The sequence below is a fragment of the Anolis carolinensis genome, chromosome 5 (assembly GCF_035594765.1).
Source record: "Anolis carolinensis isolate JA03-04 chromosome 5, rAnoCar3.1.pri, whole genome shotgun sequence".
NCBI classification, from domain to species: Eukaryota; Metazoa; Chordata; class Lepidosauria; order Squamata; family Dactyloidae; genus Anolis; species Anolis carolinensis.
Genome location: NC_085845.1, coordinates 34,314,534 through 34,335,604, shown reverse-complemented (window position 1 = coordinate 34,335,604; position 21,071 = coordinate 34,314,534). Strand labels below are relative to the sequence as shown.

At 38.7% G+C, this 21,071-nt stretch overlaps 1 protein-coding gene across 4 annotated transcripts in view; it reads left to right on the top strand.

Moving 5' to 3' along the window:
* Positions 1-462: 462 nt before the first annotated feature.
* prdm5 (PR/SET domain 5) overlaps positions 463-21,071 on the top strand; it is a 113,522-nt gene continuing 92,913 nt past the window's right edge. For 2 of the 4 annotated variants that reach the window (XM_062983586.1, XM_062983585.1), the window contains exons 1-2: positions 465-696; positions 5,994-6,077. In XM_062983586.1, the coding sequence (XP_062839656.1) occupies positions 604-696; positions 5,994-6,077 (177 nt within the window). In that variant the 5' untranslated portion in view covers positions 465-603. Of the gene's footprint in view, positions 697-5,993; positions 6,078-21,071 lie in introns of all 4 variants that reach the window. The other 2 variants (XM_016994111.2, XM_062983587.1) reach the window with 2 other exon arrangements.

The window sequence follows — 21,071 nt, the reverse complement described above, 5'->3', positions numbered from 1 at the left end:
ACAGTGTGGACTCATATAACCCAGTTCAAAGCAGATATTGTGGGTTATATGGCTGTGTGGAAGGGCCCCAAGTGATACTAAACTGTATCCATTCTAGTGTAGTAGGGCCCTTCCGCACAACCATATAACCCAGAATATCAAGGCAGAAAATCCCACAGTATCTGTTTTGAACTGGCTTATCTGAGTCCACACTGCCATATATCAGCTCAAAGCAAATAATGGATTTTTTTCATCTGTGTGAGAAGGGGCTGTAGAGACACTCCTATCCCGCCCAGCCTGCATAAAGGTTCTCCAAAGCGCCTCCCCCCCGCATCCTTTGAGTGGTACGTGCCCCCGCTCCAAAGGAGAGGGGGCACGTACCACTCAAAGGATGCGGTGGGGGGGGGGGCGCATTGGAAAACTTGCAGTGATCCGAGCAATCCCGGAATCCTTCGCTGTTCCTTCTTTGCGTCGCCGCGCCCTCCTTTTCCTCTCAAACTTTCAACCAATGGGAGCTGAGCTTTGGCCGCGCGGAGCCCCGAGCTCGCGCTCCTCTCCGCGGCTCTTCCCCCTTCTGGCCTCCCCTCCCCCCCTTTTTCCTTTCGTGCCCCATTCAGGGCAGCGATGCTGGGCATGTACGTGCCGGACAGGTTCGCCCTCAAGTCGTCTAACATCCAGGACGGGATGGGGCTCTTCACGGCCCGGCGAGTGAAAAAGGTGCGTGAGCCTCCTCCTCAACTGAGTGGGCCAAACCAAAGGAGGGGAGTTGTGGGGGTGTGTATGTATGTGTGTGTGTGGCGGGAACTACTGCACACTGGGGGCGGGGTGTCTCTCCTTGGTCAGTTCCCCCCTCAGGCAGGAATGGAGCGTCCCAGAACTGGAGAGAGAGCCTGCCACGTAGGAGAGGAGGTCCTTCCATCGACTCTCAGTTGTCTACTCTGAGGGCCCTTTCACATCCCTCTATCACAGACTATAAAGGCAGAAAATACCACAATATCTGCTTTGAAGAGTTCCATATCAATTAATAAAGTTTGAGGTCACTTTACCTGCCCTGGCTCATTGCAATGGACTCCTGAGACATGTTTGGTGGGGCGCACAGAAAGCTATATGAGGCCACTTTACCTCCCCTGGCTCATTGAGATGGACTCCTGAGACTTGTTTGGTGGGACAGAGAAGGCTATGAGGCCACTTTACCTGCCCTGGCTCATTGAGATGGACTCCTGAGACATCTTTGGTGGGGCGCACAGAAAGCTATGAGGCCACTTTACCTGCCCTGGCTCATTGCAATGGACTCCTGAGACTTGTTTGGTGGGACAGAGAAGGCTATGAGGCCACTTTACCTGGAAAGCTATGCGGCCACTTTACCTCCCCTGGCTCATTGAGATGGACTCCTGCGACTTGTTCTTTGGTGGGGCACCAGAAGAGAAGGCTAAAGACAGCGTACAACTCCCACCACACTGCTTTATAATAACTTCCATGGTTCAGTTCAGGAGAATCATGGGAGTTGTAGTTTTACTAGTTCTTTAGGCTTCACTGCTGCCCCACCTAACCACATCTCCCAGGATTCCAAAGCACTGAGCCTTGGTGGTTAAAGTGGTGTCAAACTGCATTAGTTCTCCAGTGTGTAGACCTGGCATGGGCAAACTTGGGCCCTCCAGTTGTTTGGACTTGAACTCCCACAATTCCTAACAGCTGGTAGGCTCTCCTGGCATGACTTTTCAGAGAAGAGCCAAAAACTTTAGAATCTTCTCTTGTGGCATACAACCAGATATACAATAGAGTCTCACTTATCCAACACTCACTTATCCAACGTTCTGGATTATCCAACGCATTTTTGTAGTCAGTGTTTTCAAAACATCGTGATATTTTGGTGCTAAATTCGTAAATATAGTAATTACTACATAGCATTACTGCGTATTGAACTTTTTCTGTCAAATTTGTTGTATAACATGATGTTTTGGTGCTTAATTTGTAAAATCATATCCTAATTTGATGTTTAATAGGCTTTTCCTTAATCTCTCCTAATTATCCACCATATTTACTTATCCAATGTTCTGCCGGCCCGTTTATGTTGGATGAGACTACTGTAATTATGTAAGACAATGGTTTCAGTTGTTAGACTGAATAACCTGTTATCTCTGATCTGTTAGGAAAACAGATTTTGCCAGTGATTCAGAAGTGTTTTCAGGGCCCTTGCCACTTTGCTACTCTGCTGCTGAGTACACATGTGCAGTGTGGAATACATCCCACCATGTTAAAACAGTGAATGTGGCTCTTAATGAGACATGTTGCATTATCGCAGGATGTCTACGCCCCACACCACTGGAATAATTATGCTATTTAGCCTGTATTGCACCACCTGACATCTGCCGGGAAGTAGCAGCCAATAATGAAACGATGAAGGTAGTGACATCTCCGGCCCATCCCCTGTTCAGATATCTGCCAGCACACCAATGTCTTAAATCAAGAAATAGCTTTCTAAGATCTAGTGTTATTGCAGGAACACCTCAGCAAGTGAGAGTCCTAAAGTGGTAGGCTAAAATCCGGAACCTCAAGCCATGGCTGATACCAGATGAGAGACTCCCTCCTGGGCACACACAAGACTGACTGACTTGGAAAGTGCTGAACAGACTGTCCTCTGGCACCACGAGATGCAGAGCCAACCTTAAGAAATGGGACCACTGAGTGGAGTCCATGACATGCGAGTGTGGAGGAGAGCAAACTACAGACCACTTATTACAATGCAGTTCAAACCCTGCCACATGCACAATGGAGGACCTTCTTATAGCAACAAATGAGGCACTCCAAGTGGCCACCTACTGGTCAAACGATATTTAGTATAATGCCAAGTTTTAAACTTTGTGTTTTTAAATACATTATAACTGTACCGTTGGTTCGCTTATAATATGATAAATAAATAATACCCAAAATATACACTCTCCCATAAAACAACTTTGTTTTATATCATGCACTCAAAGAGACAAAAATGAAGTAGATACAAATAACATGGTTTACTCACAACCTTCATGTGTTCAGCATACACAAGTACAAAACTTACCAGACCAGTTTCAGATATGTTTGAGATGGTTTCCTGTGCCAACCGGCCAAAACATCTCTAACAAAACCGCTATCAACAGATTACATTGTCAAAAGTATATAGAGAGAGGGGGCGGTGGTCTTCAGCCCCTTTTATAACTTCTCAGAAGCCATAGAGTAAAGGAAGCTGCATACCAGAACATACATACAGGAAACAGTAAGCAACAACATCATAGATTAACATTACTAATGAAGGCGTGAAGAAAGTTGTCATTTCCAACGTGTGGGAGTTGAAGTCCAAAACACCTGGAGGGCTCAAGTTTGCCCATGCCTGGTGTAGATCCATCACCAGAATCTGAGAAGTTAGGTAAGAAATGTGTCCTCTGCCTTGACTTCATGTTTTTCACACTCTCCTGTACATATCAGTGACATCACTAAGAGTTGACACCATCAGAAGGGGGTGACACCAAAAAAGTCTATAAAAATGTAGTGTGTGTTTAGCAGAAGTTTATTACTTTAAAAATATTGTTGATTGGAAGCCTCTCATTCATGGGGTTGTCATAATTCGAAGTCTTATGACCTTGATATCATGTTTTTTCATCTCACACTCTTGCATACATGTAAGGAAATCTGAACCAGATGACACCATAGGAGGTCATATGACACCAACATGACTCCATAAAATTTGAGTTTGTTTTAACAGACATAAAAAACTTCATTTTTCATAATTATAAGGGGACTTGGCTATCTCTTATTCATAGAGTCACCATACAGTTCACAATAAAACTAGTTATAACAACAGCAGACATGTTTACATGCCCAGCTTACTTGTACTGTATCAATATGCTTATGAGCCTAAAACTCTGTACTAATTTACTTTTTGTCTTCTAATGCGCATGCGTTCCAGACAGAGCTCTCATTGCTTTGGATGTGAGATGGGTGGAAAGGGCCACACAATGTGATCTGGACAACTGACACTGCCCCATTGGATATTACCATAATGCTTCCAATCACTTGGGTTTGTTTGCACATGCTGCAAGCTTGTTGGTTTCATTGCTCCTTTCAAAAAACCTCATGGAATTTGTCAAATTTATGAATAATGATTAAGGAGTAACATTAGTACAAAAACATTACTAAGGTTCTATGGGGGAGACACTGAGTTATGGCACTATAGGTGACATCAACCCTAGTGATGCCAGTGACGCATCAGCAATATCTGCACACTGATTACCCAAAGGATTTAGAGAGGAGAAACAACTAATTAATGTATCAATTTTGAGAGAGTAATGTGTGAGAGATGAACTCCAACTGAAAACTTTAAACACAGTTCTCACAAAGGACTGTTTTGCCTAGGGGCAGGAATTCCATTGCATCATGCAAATCCAGGACATTCAGGTCATGCAAAATATGCAGCTGGTGACTTTCAGCAGTTAGGCTTCCAGAACCAGAAAAAAGTAATACAGAAAGGAGCATCATGGACATTGCAAGCATTCAGTTATAGTGCTTAGGGCAAAGTGGCGCACAGTTGAAAAGGGTGGCTATTTTTTCCACAACTTCAGGCAGCCAAAGTATGGCTGCTCTGTTTTATGGCCTACTTCCTTATTATATTGTGCTTCTAGATATAGTTACTCCTCAAGTTGCCACTTCATGCTTTCATACATTAAGAAATACCAAAATACCTGAAGAGTATCATGTAACATCATCCAAATTGCTTTTCTATGGAATATGTATGACAAGTAATTAGAACTAATTTTGATTCTTTGACAAAATACCCACGCAGAAGTTAAGTCACGTGTATGATCTTATATGCGCCTAGGCATTAGCACACTGAGATGTTTGTATTATCTTTACAAAGTGATGTGCTTGTCAAGGAGTCATCTCAAGTTAGATATGATATTGAGTGTCTGTGATTGCATCTCCATCCTTTTAAGTATTTTATGGGTGCTTTAAGGATTCCTTTGATGTTTTCTTTGATGGCCTATCAAAATCCAGAGCTCCTTTTTGGTTTGGCCGAAAAAAGCATACAGACAAAGCACCTGAATGCCCGTATTTACTACTGGAACATTCTATATGCCCTTGTACTGGAGGAGATCCATGGTGATGGCACTATGAATTACCACGCTATGTGACACCTACCCTAGTGATGCCACTGTCACATACACCACTATATATTTCACAAAAAAAGTAGAAAGAATGAACAATGAGTTACTTAATTCATAAATTTTGAGGCGGTGATGTGTGAGAGATGAAGAACTTCAACTGAAAACATTAAAACACTCATTTTATCAGCCTCAGAAAATCCCATAATTGGTTTATTTTAATGTTACCACAAGTTGGAAATGGCTTGAAGGCACACAAGAACAATACACCATCAGACAGCAGCCATCTGAATTTGAATAGTGACATTCCTATATTGTCACTCTTACACTTTGAAGTGTGAAATTACTACATCATTGTTATGTTGTGATATATAGCTTAGTCCTTCCCAAGTTGGCTTCCTCAAGTTAGTTTGTGCTATAACTCCACCTACATCTTGGTTTGGAGTCATTTGAGTTTTGATCCAACTTATACAGAACACGTTAAGTTGGTGTAACCATAAATTAGAGATATGTGCATGCACAAGTCACAGTAAGTACCCTGTTGGTGCAGTGAATTTTTTTACCATTGGTATAGCAGACATGTTGTGTTGACAACAACAGATGTGGAATGCAGCACATAGTCACTGGCATGTGTTGCTGGATGTTACTATTCTATATGGGAGTTATATAGTGCTGGCATAGAGCATCTGCACAGTTACGCTATGCTGAGGGATGTTGGATTGCAGTCATTGTTTGACCATAATAGATAGAGATAGATAGATAGATAGATAGATAGATAGATAGATAGATATAAATATGTTATGATAAGTATGTGAAACACAATGTTAGAGACATAAGAAAAATTGTCAATGTTGATTTGCCTGTGTTATCATTATTTAGGGTGAAAAATTTGGGCCATTTGCAGGAGAGAAGAGAATGCCACAGGAGCTGGATGAAGACACGGACTGCAGGCTGATGTGGGAGGTGAGACTTGCACTTCTTTTCTAACTATAAAGAGTCCAATACAGCATTGTTTTGTAAAATAATGTTTAAAATTGATGTTCATGTAGATTAGTGGTTCTTGAACTGGATATCAGTTCCTAGAATCCTAAGCCATTGGCCAAAATGACTGGCATTTCTTTGAATGCAATTTTCTTGCTTCTTGGCAGGGGGTTGGACTGGGTGGCCCACAAGGTCTCTTCCAACTCTATGATTCTGTGAATTTAAGTTCAGAACATTTTAAGGACCATAGATTCAGAACCCCTGGTCTATATGTGATGAGTGATGTAAATTCCTCTTCCCTGTATCACTTCTTATGCTATTACTGACAAAGTCTACTTGAAATTAGTGTGTGATGTGATGCCATCATGCTGTGTGTCTCTCCACTTTCAAAGCTAGTTTAAAATATAATTCAATATAGCTAGTCAATACATAATGTGCCCACAGATTCTCCATTGCTGTTCTATCTGAGAAATTTGTCATAATCATTAAAAGTGAGTAATCTGTTTCTCATTTTATCAGTTGAAACAGGTTTCTTTGGAGCTGAGGAACAATTTTAGGATTAAGAAAGTAGAGTGACTCCTTTTTTTGCTTTCATTTGACATAATAATGGAGATTGAAAATGAGAAGGGGTGATTGTAGTGATAGTAAAGAATGCATGTTGTAAGAAGGTACTGCTTAGAGAGGAGGGTTTACATGGTAGGTCTGAACACATATAATTATCCCCTGATCTCATTCTGAGGAACAAACATAAATGTAAACAGTACAGTTACATCAACTGGCCACGCTTCTTAGGTGTTTGGGATAGCTAGACTTGAATTGACCCATGTGGATTTTAAAATGACTACATTGACATAATTTATACTGGATGCCCAATTCACCTACATAAAATGTTTCTGCTCTCTTTTCAGTGGCATGCTGACAAATAGTGTGAGTCAGTATGACCATTTCCCACATAAACTGAAGACAGGGTTGCCGAGGCTTATAATATCATAGCAGCGGATCTTATTTATCAGCTGGTACTTTGTATTTGGCTTTATGTAGGATTATGTAAATATTTTAAATTGCTTTGCTGATGTTCTATGATTTAATGGTTTTATTGCATTGCTTTAGATATGCTGTGCACCACCTTGGTGGTTTTAATAAAAATAATTACAAGGCTGTGGTGCAGGAAATTTTGTTTTCATAGTTGCATAAATTGGTATGAGAACACAGGATTTAGAATCTTTAAACACAACTTCTGTGTTTTTAAAAAGCATGTTTTAAATGAGGCATGTTTTAATGTCAGTAGTGAACTTTCACATGCAGAAAAATGGCAGCATAGTCAGGAGGTGAAAGTGGTTTCAGCATGGAGTCTTATGTTTAAATATATGCTTTTGGTAGAAAGAATATACTTTTTCTTAAGGTCAGTGAGAAAGACTAATCTTTTGAATTATGTAGAGTGTTCATTACTGATTTGTTTGTTGATGTTGCAGTATATTTATCAATGGCATTTGCACAGGAAAAAAACCCCTTATAGGACCAAGAGTTTCAAGGCATTCCAACATTTTATTTATTGCCACCACACACCAGTTTTTGGAATCTTGCACAGATTCCTGCAAACCAGATTTTATTACTTCCTGGATAATTGAACCTAAGGATTTACCTTCTTCTGGAAAAAAAAAGAAAAGAGAATGATCTGAATGCAAGCGTTGTAATGCATTACAAATCAAACTGTGAAGTAGACTTGATTTACAAGGCTGATGTCAGGATATATAAAATAAAAGTTCAGGTTCATAAAGTTAGGTATTCCAGAAACTATTAGGCAAGTTTTAAACTATTTTATGTGTTAGCGATTCCTTTTTTGGAAAGCATATCTCAGTCTGATTGTAATTCTATGTCTGTATTGATGAAATCACTCAGCCTTCAATGCACACAAAAACATTATTCTGTAGATGTAGAAACATAAATCAAAATACTGGTTTAGCAGAAATAAGGAGATATTTCCTGTGATATACCCATTCATATTCTGAAACAACGAAGAAAGCCAAGTATTCTTGTTATGTACCTTGAAGTCACTGCCATCTTTTTGCAACTTCTCATAAAGTTTTCTTGACAAGATTTATTAGGAGGCGATCTGCTACTGTCTTTCTGGCTCCAAGAGTGTTTCTTGTCCAATGCATTTCCATGGTTTCCTGGTGCCTGTACTCAACGCTTTATTTACATGAGTAGATGATATGAAGTATGTTCGATATCATAGATCTATATTTCTGAGTCCTTGCACATTTGCCATAGCTAAGATACTAAGTGAATATGAACCTTCAGATCATTGTTATGGATTTGATGATGTTCAGTGCATTTGGAATTGCAGTCTGCCTAAGTAAGAAAGTCTTACTCATGCAGTAAGATAACTGTTAATAAAAATGTATGTGTAGTGTTCATTAGAGCATCATCAAAAATGGCAAGGTAGTTTGCATTTTTAATTAATACAGTACCTTGTACCATTACCAGTTTCTCTGTCATTGAAATAGACTAGAGCAGTTTCACAAACTCTGCTCCTTCAGGTGTTTTGGACTTCAGCTCCCGCAATTCCTAACAACTGGTAAACTGGCTGGGATTTCTGGGAACTGAAGTCCAAAACACCTGGAGGAGCACAGTTTGAGAAACATTGGACTAGAGTATATATTTAAGTACAGTAGAGTCTCACTTATCCAACACTCGCTTATCCAACATTCTGGATTATCCAACGCATTTTGTAGTCAATGTTTTCAATACATCGTGATATTTTGGTGCTAAATTCATAAATACAGTAATTACTACATAGCATTACTGTGTATTGAACTACTTTTTCTGTCAAATTTGTTGTATAACATGATGTTTTGGTGCTTAATTTGTAAAATCATAACCTAATTTGATGTTTAATAGGCTTTTCCTTAATCCCTCCTTATTATCCAACATATTCGCTTATCCAACATTCTGCCGGCCCGTTTATGTTGGATAAGTGAGACTCTACTGTGATTGTTTTCATTAAAGTAGTGTTATCATAACATTTTTAGAAAGTTAAAGATACATTTGATGTTTGTTTTGTCTCTTGCTGATCCTATGATAAACAGTTAGCTCTTATAACACCCAAAGAACTGCTCTTTAAGAAAGAATACAAAGTTTATGTTCAGTGCCTGGAAAATTATAAACAATTGTAAAATGTCAATGTAACTCTCTAAAAGTTCTAAGAAATGACTTAATTATTACATCTGATATGGAACTCACATCTCATTATATGGGTCCCGTCATGGATTAAAATATCATGGATTACAACAAGGTACATCTAAAAAAGACTTTAAGATTAAAAAGTTTAAAGAATTAAACTACAGGTTTATTATCCCTTATCTGGAAAACTGAAATCCGAAATACTCCAAAATCTGTCCAGATGGATACTCAAGATAGTCACACCTTTGCTTTCTAACACTTCAATGTAAACAAATTTTGTTTCATGCAGGAAATTATTTACAATATTGAAAAAATTACCTTCAGACTATGTGTTTAAGGTGAGTATGAGACATACATTAATGCCGTGTTTAGGGTTGGGCTCCATCTTCAAGATACCTCATTATGTACATACTGTATGTGCAAAGACTATTCCAAAATCTAAAAAAGTACTTAAAATCTGAAAATCTTCTGGCTGTAAGTATTTCTGATAAGGGATATTCAACTTGTGCCATATAGAAATATCAATACTGTAAAACAAAGAAAATAATTTAAAAACATGACAATTACAATACAAGTTACAACCCAGACGCCCTGTCTCCTGCATAAACAGTTAGTCAATCAAATGCATATTCAAATAAAAAGGTGTTTGTATAAGAAGAGCAGGGCAGGGGACTTAGCAGGGACGGGGATTAGGGATCTCATCACATGGACCTTGAGAAGCGTGCGGAACCATCTGCCTAGCAAAGGGAATCATAACTTTTGATCTCCAACCGTCTTGTTTCAAGGTCTGTCTTACCATCCCACGTGTTTCCGTCTTCAGGTTTTCACCTGTTGTTGCCCATGTTCCAAACCATCACATGGGGAAGCCTTTTCTCCACCCTCACTGTATTCCTTAATTATTTTTTTTAAGGGAAATCTTTGAAATTTTGGATGTCTAAAATCTTGCGATACTCTAGCATAGAAAAATGTTTAAATGTTAAGGTTTAATATAATGCTTATGGAACTAATTACAGCATTTATTTGGAATTCATTAAAAATTAATCAGGATAAAATAGTTGCTTTTTAAATACTATACATAAAGTGATAGAGGTGATATTAATATCCATAATTTTTAAAAACACTAAAAGCAATTTATATTTGCAATTCAAATACAAAGAAATACTGAAGAGGGAGAGCAGTCCTTTTTCAGAGTATAGCTAAGCTATGACTCCATTGTGTGATATCTGTCATTTAATTTTTCTAAAATCATGGATAGAAAAATAGTAGTATTCAAAACAGAAGACAAAGATCTCTCCAAAAGACCGCCCATCGGAACACCTTTCATAAAATCAGTGTACAACGAAACAGGATGGGCAAGTTTGACAGTTCCCATTCCTTGTGCTTTTCAGCTGAAACGACGGTTCTGGCATGCTCTAGGATGGTGGTTCTCAACCTGTGGGTCCCCAGATGTTTTGGCCTTCAACTCCCAGAAATCACAACAGCTGGTAAACTGGCTGGGATTTCTGGGAATTTGTAGGCCAAAACACCTACAGGTTGAGAACCACTGTTCTAGGAGGTCAGAACATGATTACTCTCCTGTGTTCTGAGCTCCCTCCTTTCAGCATGCTTCATCTCAGTTTCAAGGATGAAGGGCAACAGATGACGGCCTGAAATAGGTAAATGTCATGTGATGGGCTCCATGCGCCTTTTCCTTGAAATGGAGATAAAGTGTCCTACATCAGGGAAAATGGTCCATGTAATGAGGTCTGTTTCAATTCCAACTTTGTCTGTAAGGGTTGTTTAATTGAAAGATACCCCCCCCCCCTTTGAGAATCTTTATACTTAGGCAAGCTCATAGAAGGAGATGGGTTTTGCAGCTATTCTGGATTTACTCAAAGAGGAGAAAAGAGAGCTTTACTATCTATATATATAAAAGAATGATGGCATCAGGGCAACCCACAAAACAAAAAAACTACAGGCCGCCCAACCTCGAAATTTGACAACACAACCCATCATCCACGGCTCCAGTAAGATACAACAAAAAGAAAAGAAAAATAAAGTCCTAATTAGAGGGGGAGCAATGATTGTTTTTATCCAATTGCTGCCAGTTTAGAGGGCTAATCTCTGCCCACTTTGTCTCCTAGCAACCTACTCAGCCAAATGACAGCCAGGGTTCAGTTAGGGGACAGGCAGATTTAGGCCTCACTTAGGTCTCTTCCACAGATTATCTAATTTGCACTGGATTATATGGCAGTGTAGACTCAAGGCCCTTCCACACAGCTATATAACCCATTTATAATCTTATATTATCTGCTTTGCACTGGATTATCTTGAGTCCACACTACCATATAATCCACTTCAGTGTGCATTTTATACAGCTGTGAAGAAGGGGCCTCATATAATCCAGTTCTAAGCAGATAATATAAGATTATCAATATGCAGTAGAGTCTCACTTATCCAACATAAAGAGGCCGGCAGGATAAGTGAATATGTTGGATAATAAGAAGGGATTTAGGAAAAGCCAATTAAACTTTAAATTAGGTAATCGTTATACAAATTAAGCATCAAAACATCCTATTATACAACAAATTGGACAGAAAAAGTAGTTCAATGCTCAGTAATGCTATGTTGTAATTACAGTAGAGTCTCACTTATCCAACACTTGCTTATCCAATGTTCTGGATTATCCAACGCATTTTTGTAGTCAGTGTTTTCAATATATCGTGATAGTTTGGTGCTAACTTCATACAGTAATTACTACATTACTACATAGAATGATGGCATCAGGGCAACCCACAAAACAAAAAAACTACAGGCCGCCCAACCTCGAAATTTGACAACACAACCCATCATCCACGGCTCCAGTAAGATACAACAAAAAGAAAAGAAAAATAAAGTCCTAATTAGAGGGGGAGCAATGATTGTTTTTATCCAATTGCTGCCAGTTTAGAGGGCTAATCTCTGCCCACTTTGTCTCCTAGCAACCTACTCAGCCAAATGACAGCCAGGGTTCAGTTAGGGGACAGGCAGATTTAGGCCTCACTTAGGTCTCTTCCACAGATTATCTAATTTGCACTGGATTATATGGCAGTGTAGACTCAAGGCCCTTCCACACAGCTATATAACCCATTTATAATCTTATATTATCTGCTTTGCACTGGATTATCTTGAGTCCACACTACCATATAATCCACTTCAGTGTGCATTTTATACAGCTGTGAAGAAGGGGCCTCATATAATCCAGTTCTAAGCAGATAATATAAGATTATCAATATGCAGTAGAGTCTCACTTATCCAACATAAAGAGGCCGGCAGGATAAGTGAATATGTTGGATAATAAGAAGGGATTTAGGAAAAGCCAATTAAACTTTAAATTAGGTAATCGTTATACAAATTAAGCATCAAAACATCCTATTATACAACAAATTGGACAGAAAAAGTAGTTCAATGCTCAGTAATGCTATGTTGTAATTACAGTAGAGTCTCACTTATCCAACACTTGCTTATCCAATGTTCTGGATTATCCAACGCATTTTTGTAGTCAGTGTTTTCAATATATCGTGATAGTTTGGTGCTAACTTCATACAGTAATTACTACATAGCATTACTGCGTATTGAACTACTTTTTCTACCAAATGTGTTGTCTAACATGATGTTTTGGTGCTTCATTTGTAAAATCATAACCTAATTTGATGTTTAATAGGCTTTTCCTTAATGCCTCCTTATTATCCAACATATTCGCTTATCCAACATTCTGCCGGCCCATTTATGTTGGATAAGTGAGACTCTACTGTACTGTATTTACAAATTTACCACTAAAATATCACAATGAATTTAAAACACTGACTACAAAAACATTGATTATGAAAAGGCAGACTGCGTTGGATAATCCAGAACATTGTATAAGCGAATGTTGGATAAGTGAGATTCTACTTTAATATGAAATAATTACTGGGATAGAACAATGCAGAACAATATAATCTCTAAAACCAGGAGAGTAAATAAAGACCAACAGTCTGAAAGCAGGAAAATTTGAAATTCCACAAAGGAAACAATCAGGGCCAGCTAACACCTCCCAAGAAAGGATTCTTCCAGAAAGGAAGCTGAGAAGGGAGTGAAGCACTGTGTATTACCAAAGTCATTATTATTACTATCATTATTATTATTATTATTATTATTATTATTATTATTGTGTTGCGGTCAACCGTGAAAATGAATATAATCTGGTTCCAAGTATTCAAAAACACTAAAATCAGAATATATAAAAATTAATGTGGTATAATAAAACAGAACAATACAATTTCTAAAATCAGAACACTAAATAAAGAACAACACTCTGAAAACAGGGGAATTCCAGACAGGAAACAATCAGGGCCAGCTAACACCTCCCAACAAAATATTTCCATCATCAAAGTCTGGCAAATCCTCTGTTTTCTCAGGGCCACAGACAGTAGAAGCACATAAAATATCGCAAACAACACCACTCTGAAAACAAGGGAATTCCAGACAGGAAACAATCAGGGCCAGCTAACACCTCCCAACAAAAAATTTACTCGGGGAGAAAACAGCCAGGCTTTAAAGCTGCAAGGCCATTACATCCTAATCATTTCTCCTAATTGCAGCATTCATACTTGCCTCTAACAGACCAAAAAAAACACAATCAGAAATATTGTATATTCACAAACTTTAGGAAATAATATCCCCTGATGGCGCAGTGTGTTAAAGCGCTGAGCTGCTGAACTTCTGGACCGAAAGGCCGCAAGTTTGAATTGGGGGAGCGGAGAGAGCCCCCACTGTTAGCCCCAGCTTCTGCCAACCCAGAAGTTCGAAAACATGCAAATGTGAGTGCATCAATAGGTACTGCTCTGGCGGGAAGGTAACGCCGCTCCATGCAGTCATCCCACATGACCTTGGAGGAGTCTACGGATAATGCCGACTCTTTGGCTTAGAAATGGAGATGAGCACCAACCCCCAGAGTTGGACACGACTGGACTTAATGTCAGGGGAAAACCTTGACCCTTTACCTTAATTACCACCAATTCCTCAATACTTTATTTCCCATAACACCAGACTTCGCCACAGCAACGCGTGGCCGGGCACAGCTAGTAACATATAAAATGAATCCAACGTTAAGGTCCAATCAGTAATGAAGGCCTGCGCAATACCAACATTGGCCACTACACATTTTGGTACCTCAAACGTTAGACCTGTGTTTGAGGCCCCATCTACACTGCCATATAAAATCCAGATTATCTTCTTTAAACTAGATTATATGGCAATGTAGACTCATATATTCAAGTTCAAAGCAAATAATGTGAGTTATCTCATTTGATAATTTGTCTTATGTGTAGATCCAGCCTGAGTATATTTGACTTACTGATTCTAAAAATTGTACCAGTTTCCCCTTATCAACCCTGGTTTTTGAGATACAGAATGTATGTCAACTAGCACTCTTTATACGCTTCACCCACAAAAAATCATGACAACTATATCTACACTGCTCTATAATCCAGATGATCAAAGTAGATAATCCACATATGAGTCTACACTGCAATATAATCCAGTTCAAAGAAGATAATCTGGATTTTATATGGCAGTGTAGATGGAGCTGATTCAGTCTATCTAATGCAATTTTCTGACCAACACCCCAAATAACCCCAGGAACAGGCCTAAAAACCAAGACACCAAGGAAATAAATTCCTGTAATAGTGGCCACTTTTGCATAGGCTATTCTGGTACACCAAACATCAAAGTTATTTTTTTTCCTTCTTTAGCTTTTGCCATGGATTATTTATGGACTTCTTTTTATATTCACTCATTTCTAGCATTCCTTTCAACTTTCATATACAAGCAGTAGCACTTAAAGTGATCTTTGACAAAGTCCAAACATTGTATGTTTTCTAAACATTGCTTTTAAATTCTGGTCTTTAATTTAGAGCATTTATACATGTTTTCATATGACATCATGTTTACCATGTGGGATTTTGACCTGCAATGGATGTGTTTAATCATTGATTCAGTTGATCTAATTTTCACTTTCCTGATCAAATGCCAGTGTAGATCAAAGCCATTTGTTTATTCAGCAGTATTCCAACATGCAATTTTTTGAATAATGGTTACCTGTATTGCTTAGAGGAAAAATGGTGACCCACATCTGACCATGCTTACAGGAAACGGCCACTGATGTGGTTGGACAGACATTTCTTAATATTCATTTGGCACCTGCATGATGTGGCCAAGGTTCCTATCCTCACAGAAGATTTAGGCCAGCTTTTTACCGTCTTGGTTTTCTGTCAACATGAAGAGAACAGGATGTTTTCTGTAAAGTTCAAACAGATAGTTCTCTGATATCTGGAAGAGAACTGTACCCTTTCTATCCAGGCAAACTATATCAAATAGTATCACACAGCTAAATAATATGTGGTAAAATCCTAAATGCAAGTGAATATGTTTCTCTATAATGGTCATATTCCTGAAAAATACAGATTAAAAACAGAATTTATATCAGTGATATTCAGTAATGGCTCACTCTGGTTGGATCATACTTCCAAATATTGCAATTTGAACTGATTATATGGTTTGTGTAGACGCACATATTGCCATTTGAATTGAATTGAACTGCATTATATGTGTCTATGCTGATCATATACTGCAGTTCAAACTGCATCCTTTAGCAGTGTAGATCCAAGCGATAAGTATCATATAGTATCAAATAGTATGAAATTTATTAAAAGATTTGCAATCACTTCTTAAGAAAATATAGTTATTCTACATTTTATGTGGCAGTTCTCATGGCAAATAAAACATGCATATTTTAAAAGTTTCTCTATTTTAGGAACATTATAAAAATCCTGCTGGTTCAAACCAAAGGCCTGCCCATCCATCTTGTCCAATAGTGGCTAGCAAAATACCATGCCATGAACACAATAGCAGCTTCCCATTTCTCCCTAAGCTTTAGAGTCCCTTAAAATAATTCCTTATATGACTCTTCTTTGGAGGCTTTTAAACAGAGGTCCCATGACCATCTGTCGAGGGTGCTTTGATTGTCCTTTTACAGCATGTCAGTGGGTGGGATTGGATGATCCTTGTAGTCTCTTCCAACTCTGATTCTGTGACTCTATTGAACAAACTCTGTTGAATTAAATGGTTATTTCAGTCAAGCCATTTTAAGATCAATACAAGGCTAACATTTAGGCACTAAATACAACCAATATGACGCCTTACATGCTCTGTTTCAAAATTAAATTAAGAATCTAGGCATGGAATATTTCCCCCATGCTGTTTATATAGGAATGTAGTTTCTTGCATTTCTTTTTTTTTAATAACAATCCACCAAATGGTCTGCAAAATTGCAAACAATGTATTTACTGGGGAAGCCATCTGTTTATTATCAGTGTTGTGCTGATATTTTTCTCTCCCTGGATGCAAAACCAGGTCACATCCATGGCTTTAGTAGAACAAAGTATATTCCACTGCTGTTACTTTTGGCCAAATTCAGCATGATTTCATGACAAGCTTAGGTGAGTGATTTAATACTTTCTTGAGCCATATTAGGGTATATGTTAGCTCAGGTCCTTACCGTTTCTACTCTTTGTCCACAGCAGTCACCTTATGTAATTCAGCAAAATAGTGCTTCCATTTAGTAGTTCTTGGTTTATGCCCTCAGTATCTATTCTCCACTATGGTGAGTAGTAGAAATTAAATTTCACCTGAGGGAACAATACTGGCAATCCTATTTCCAATAATAATCTCCACTTTTGAATTGCAAAAAAGAAGAGGAAATGCTTCACCAAAAGAGATGGCAAAAACCTGTGTGAACTTCCAGGTGCTAATTTACATGTAGTGATGCAAATTCAGAAATAGTGGCAACAATTTAGTCAGGTATATGATTCAAGAACATGGGGATCAGTTTACGAACTCAGGGCCCATCCAAACAGGCCCATATCCTGGGGCCTGCCTGGGTTTTACTGGGGGCAGTAAAAATGAATTAATTTGGAACAAAGCAGGGTTTACCTGCATTGTTCCAAATTAATTAGATACCCCATTAGATCCGGGCCTTCCTGATAGGCCCAGGTGTAATGTGGTATTGGACCTGTGGGGACTCATCCCTGGGTAGTTCCAGGAGCAACCAGAACTACCCGAGGGTGAGTCCCCACATCCATCTCACACCTTTTGGGTGCCTGGAGCCAAATATGCGAAATGGCACCCACCTCCTCTCCCCAATTGCCAAGAGGACTCAAGGAGTACCTCAGTGGTGGTTGGGTAAGTTTTTAAAATTTTTAAGCGTAGTTTTGGAGGGCAACTGGGTGTCTGGGTGCCATCCCAGTAGTTACCTAGATGGCATCTAGACCTCCTGCCCAGGAAAGCCCAGGTTTTCGGCAGCGTGTGGGGCCAAAAACCCACGTTTTTAGATTGTATGTCTGAAGGTTAGGAACTATAATTTTCTTCTTCTTGAAAAGTACCACATGAGTGATGGTGCTGTAAAAATAAATGGTGAAGACAATAATATCAATATATGCCAAATGGAACAATATTTCCAGTTCAATAGTTTCTCCATCAATATGTAGTAAAGTGCACAGTTTTTCAACTTTAGGGGAGAAGGAAGTAATGGAAAAGAATCTGTTGGAGCTCTAAGAGCATTCTTCGGTTTGTTTTACTGCCTCATCACACTAGGGAATAATCCACTTTAAATCCGGTTTCTGCCTCCTGCAGAATTTTGGGGTTTGTAGATTGGTGAGGCCCAGGACCTGTCTGGCTGAGCTGTTTAAAAGCCCCCTCCCTAAAGTGGATCCAAGCTCTAGTGTGATGAGATCCTTAGAGGTGAAAAACAGTTTTAAAAATCTACTTTAATAATATAATATAATAATAAACTTTATTTTTATATCCCGCCCCATCTCCCCGAAGGGACTCAGGGCGACTCACAACAGGGACAAGCCCGAAACAATAACACAACATATTTGACAAAAACTTAAAACATTCCAACGATACACAAAATAAAATAATGGACAATACATTAAAATCCAAGCAGATAAAATCAGAGTAATTAAAAGCAAACCAACGGGGACAGGTTTCGTGCTGTATCATGGAAATAAGTGATAAAGTGCCATATGCTTTTAAAACAGAAAGAAGTATTCTAAAGACAGCTCTATTGGGCCTATTCATTCAAACACGCTCTGGAACAACCATGTTTTCAATTCCTGGCGGAAAATGGGCAGGGAAGGAGCTAACCTGTTCTCCTTAGGGAGAGAGTTCCAGAGCCGGGGGGCCACTGCCGAGAAGGCCCTCTCCCTCGTCCCCACCAGCTGCATTTGAAAAAAAGGCAGGAGCGAGAGGAGTGCCTCACCGGATGATCTTAGGGTTCGCGTTGGTTCGTAGGAGAGGAGGCGATCATGGAGATAAGCAGATCCTGAACTGTTTAAGGCTTTATAGGTAATAACCTGCACCTTGAATTCGGCCCGGAAACTTATCAGTAGCCAGTGGAGCTGTTTAAACAAAGGAGTTGACCGCTCTCTGTAACTAGCTCCTGTTATTAATCTGGCTGCTGATCTCTGAACAAACTGAAGTTTCCAAACTGTCTTTAAGGGCAGCCCCACGTAGAGTGCATTGCAGTAATCCAACCTGGAGGTGACTAAGACGTGGACCACCATGGCCAAGTCAGACTTCACGACTTGGCCATGGTTAACATAACATAAAATTATTTATGTTTTCAACTGTTTTTCAATTTTTGATAGTTTGATAGCTCTTTAACAGATGTATTCGGTGATATTTTAAATATTTTTCTGTCATAAGAATCCCTGAGTGCCAGAATGGGGAAAGGTGAGGAAAACAACAGGCAACAGATGAAGTTGCGTAGTCACTTTTTCTTGTTGTAACACCTTTGAAGATGCTTTGCTACCCTACTCTGTGGCTTAGAAGGGGGGATTTGATTGTAAAAATGCAAAAGAAAAGCAATAAATTAGAATTTGCTGAAAGTATTTTCATTTTCTGATTGCTTTTTAGTAAGAAAAAAATCCAACAAAACAAAAACAGAAGCACATTTCAATGAGCTCATTAAGTGGCATGGGACAAGTGTTTCTTCCTTGAGTCATAATATGTGTAATGGGATTGTTAATATTCAACATCACTGAGGAATACAGGGGTTCATTGAGCATAATATTGCAAAAGATTGGAAACATGGGAGTGAATTTGGGATGTTATTTTAGCCACTGAGATTTTTATAGAAAAACTATGCTTTCCATCCTCATGTTTACTCTGAAGACTCATTGATCTCAATGGGACTTATTCCCAAGTAACCAGGTATAGAAATACAGACTAAGGCACTTTGCTAAGCTTCCTAAGGTCTATTGAAGTCAGTGGACTTTAGCAACCCGACTGTGTATAGTACTGCAGTCATATGAGTTTCCAAAGGAAGGTTCCAATTTCCATGATTGCATTTCTTGTCTGCTTAGTATAATGTAGAGTTTGTTGTACTGCAGTAGTCCCTTCAGGCTTTTCAGTCCTTTCATGTCAAAAATACAGAATAAATCTGAGCTATTGTGGAAATGTCAACCAGTTTGAAACTTGATAACTTTAATTTTATCCATATTCATGTCTGAAGTAATACTGGCCTTGCTTGCCTTTCCCAAACAAAGTAATTTTTATTCATATATATATGAATGAAATAAAACATCTTGGAACAGATTTGGCTTTTTTCACAAATGCAAATCCTATTATCTTCAAAAATGAGTTATATTTATAAACCTGTCCTTTAAGGAAGAAATCCCTCTATGGAAAAATACAAATAAATTGGACAAACTTTAATATTGCTTACTGAACCTAAAGAGGAGTTTCCTCTTCCTTTTTTCTTTTAAAGGTATCAGTTTTGAGTGGAGTCATTCTAATGTGGTTTTCAGTGGGCTTTGCCATAGTGTTATATGTTTTAGCAGACTTCGTTGTATTCAGACTGCCTGTGTCTGTCAGTAAAGAAATAAGACTATCCTTCCAAAGAGTAAGTAAGACAAAAAGACTATGGTCTAATTGTTGGAGCACTTTTCCTTGACCAGGGCCTCTTCAAGATGTTTGGGCCATTATAAATTTTGCTCCTTGGCCATGATAACCTTTGTCCCTTGACCAAGTTACTCTAATCAATGTACCAAACTCTTTTTTGTCTTACTTATTATTGACCCTTGGGCATGTTTGCTGTATCTGAGAAAGGGTATCGTGCAACATCTGGAAGGACATAGTTTGGGAAAAGATACGTCATCATGTTGAACTAGACCCACTGAAACAGGCTCAAATGATGACCCATTTATGAAATATATTGGCTACTACTTGGACGGTCAGTATAACTTGCATCACTGTACTATCGGAAAGATAATGTACGCATGTTTGCTTCTGCATTAAAATTATGTAACTGGCCTTGAGTGCCACACAGGAAAAGTAGGTTATAGATGTAATAAAGTAGATTAATCAGTAAGAAAAAGATAAAGAAAAAAATGTTTCAAAAAGTACCTGGGATGGTGATGAAGGGGAAAAAAAAAAAAGAATGATCACCATGTGTGTTTTGAAAACAAGGATGGAGATCTAACAAGGAGCAAGATTTAAGAAACCCTATCAGTTCTTCCAGTCCCAGACTACTAAATGATGATTTAATGCCTATATGCCTGGTGATTTAAAACAGGAAATCAGGTGTGTCCAAGATGTTGCAGCAATAGCATCTTGACAATTCAGTCTGCTGTTCTATAGGAAATCAGTATGAATTGGGACCAGAATCTAGGGGCAAATGCATTTATCCCCTACACATGTACTGTACATCCCTCATATTCCCTCTGCTCC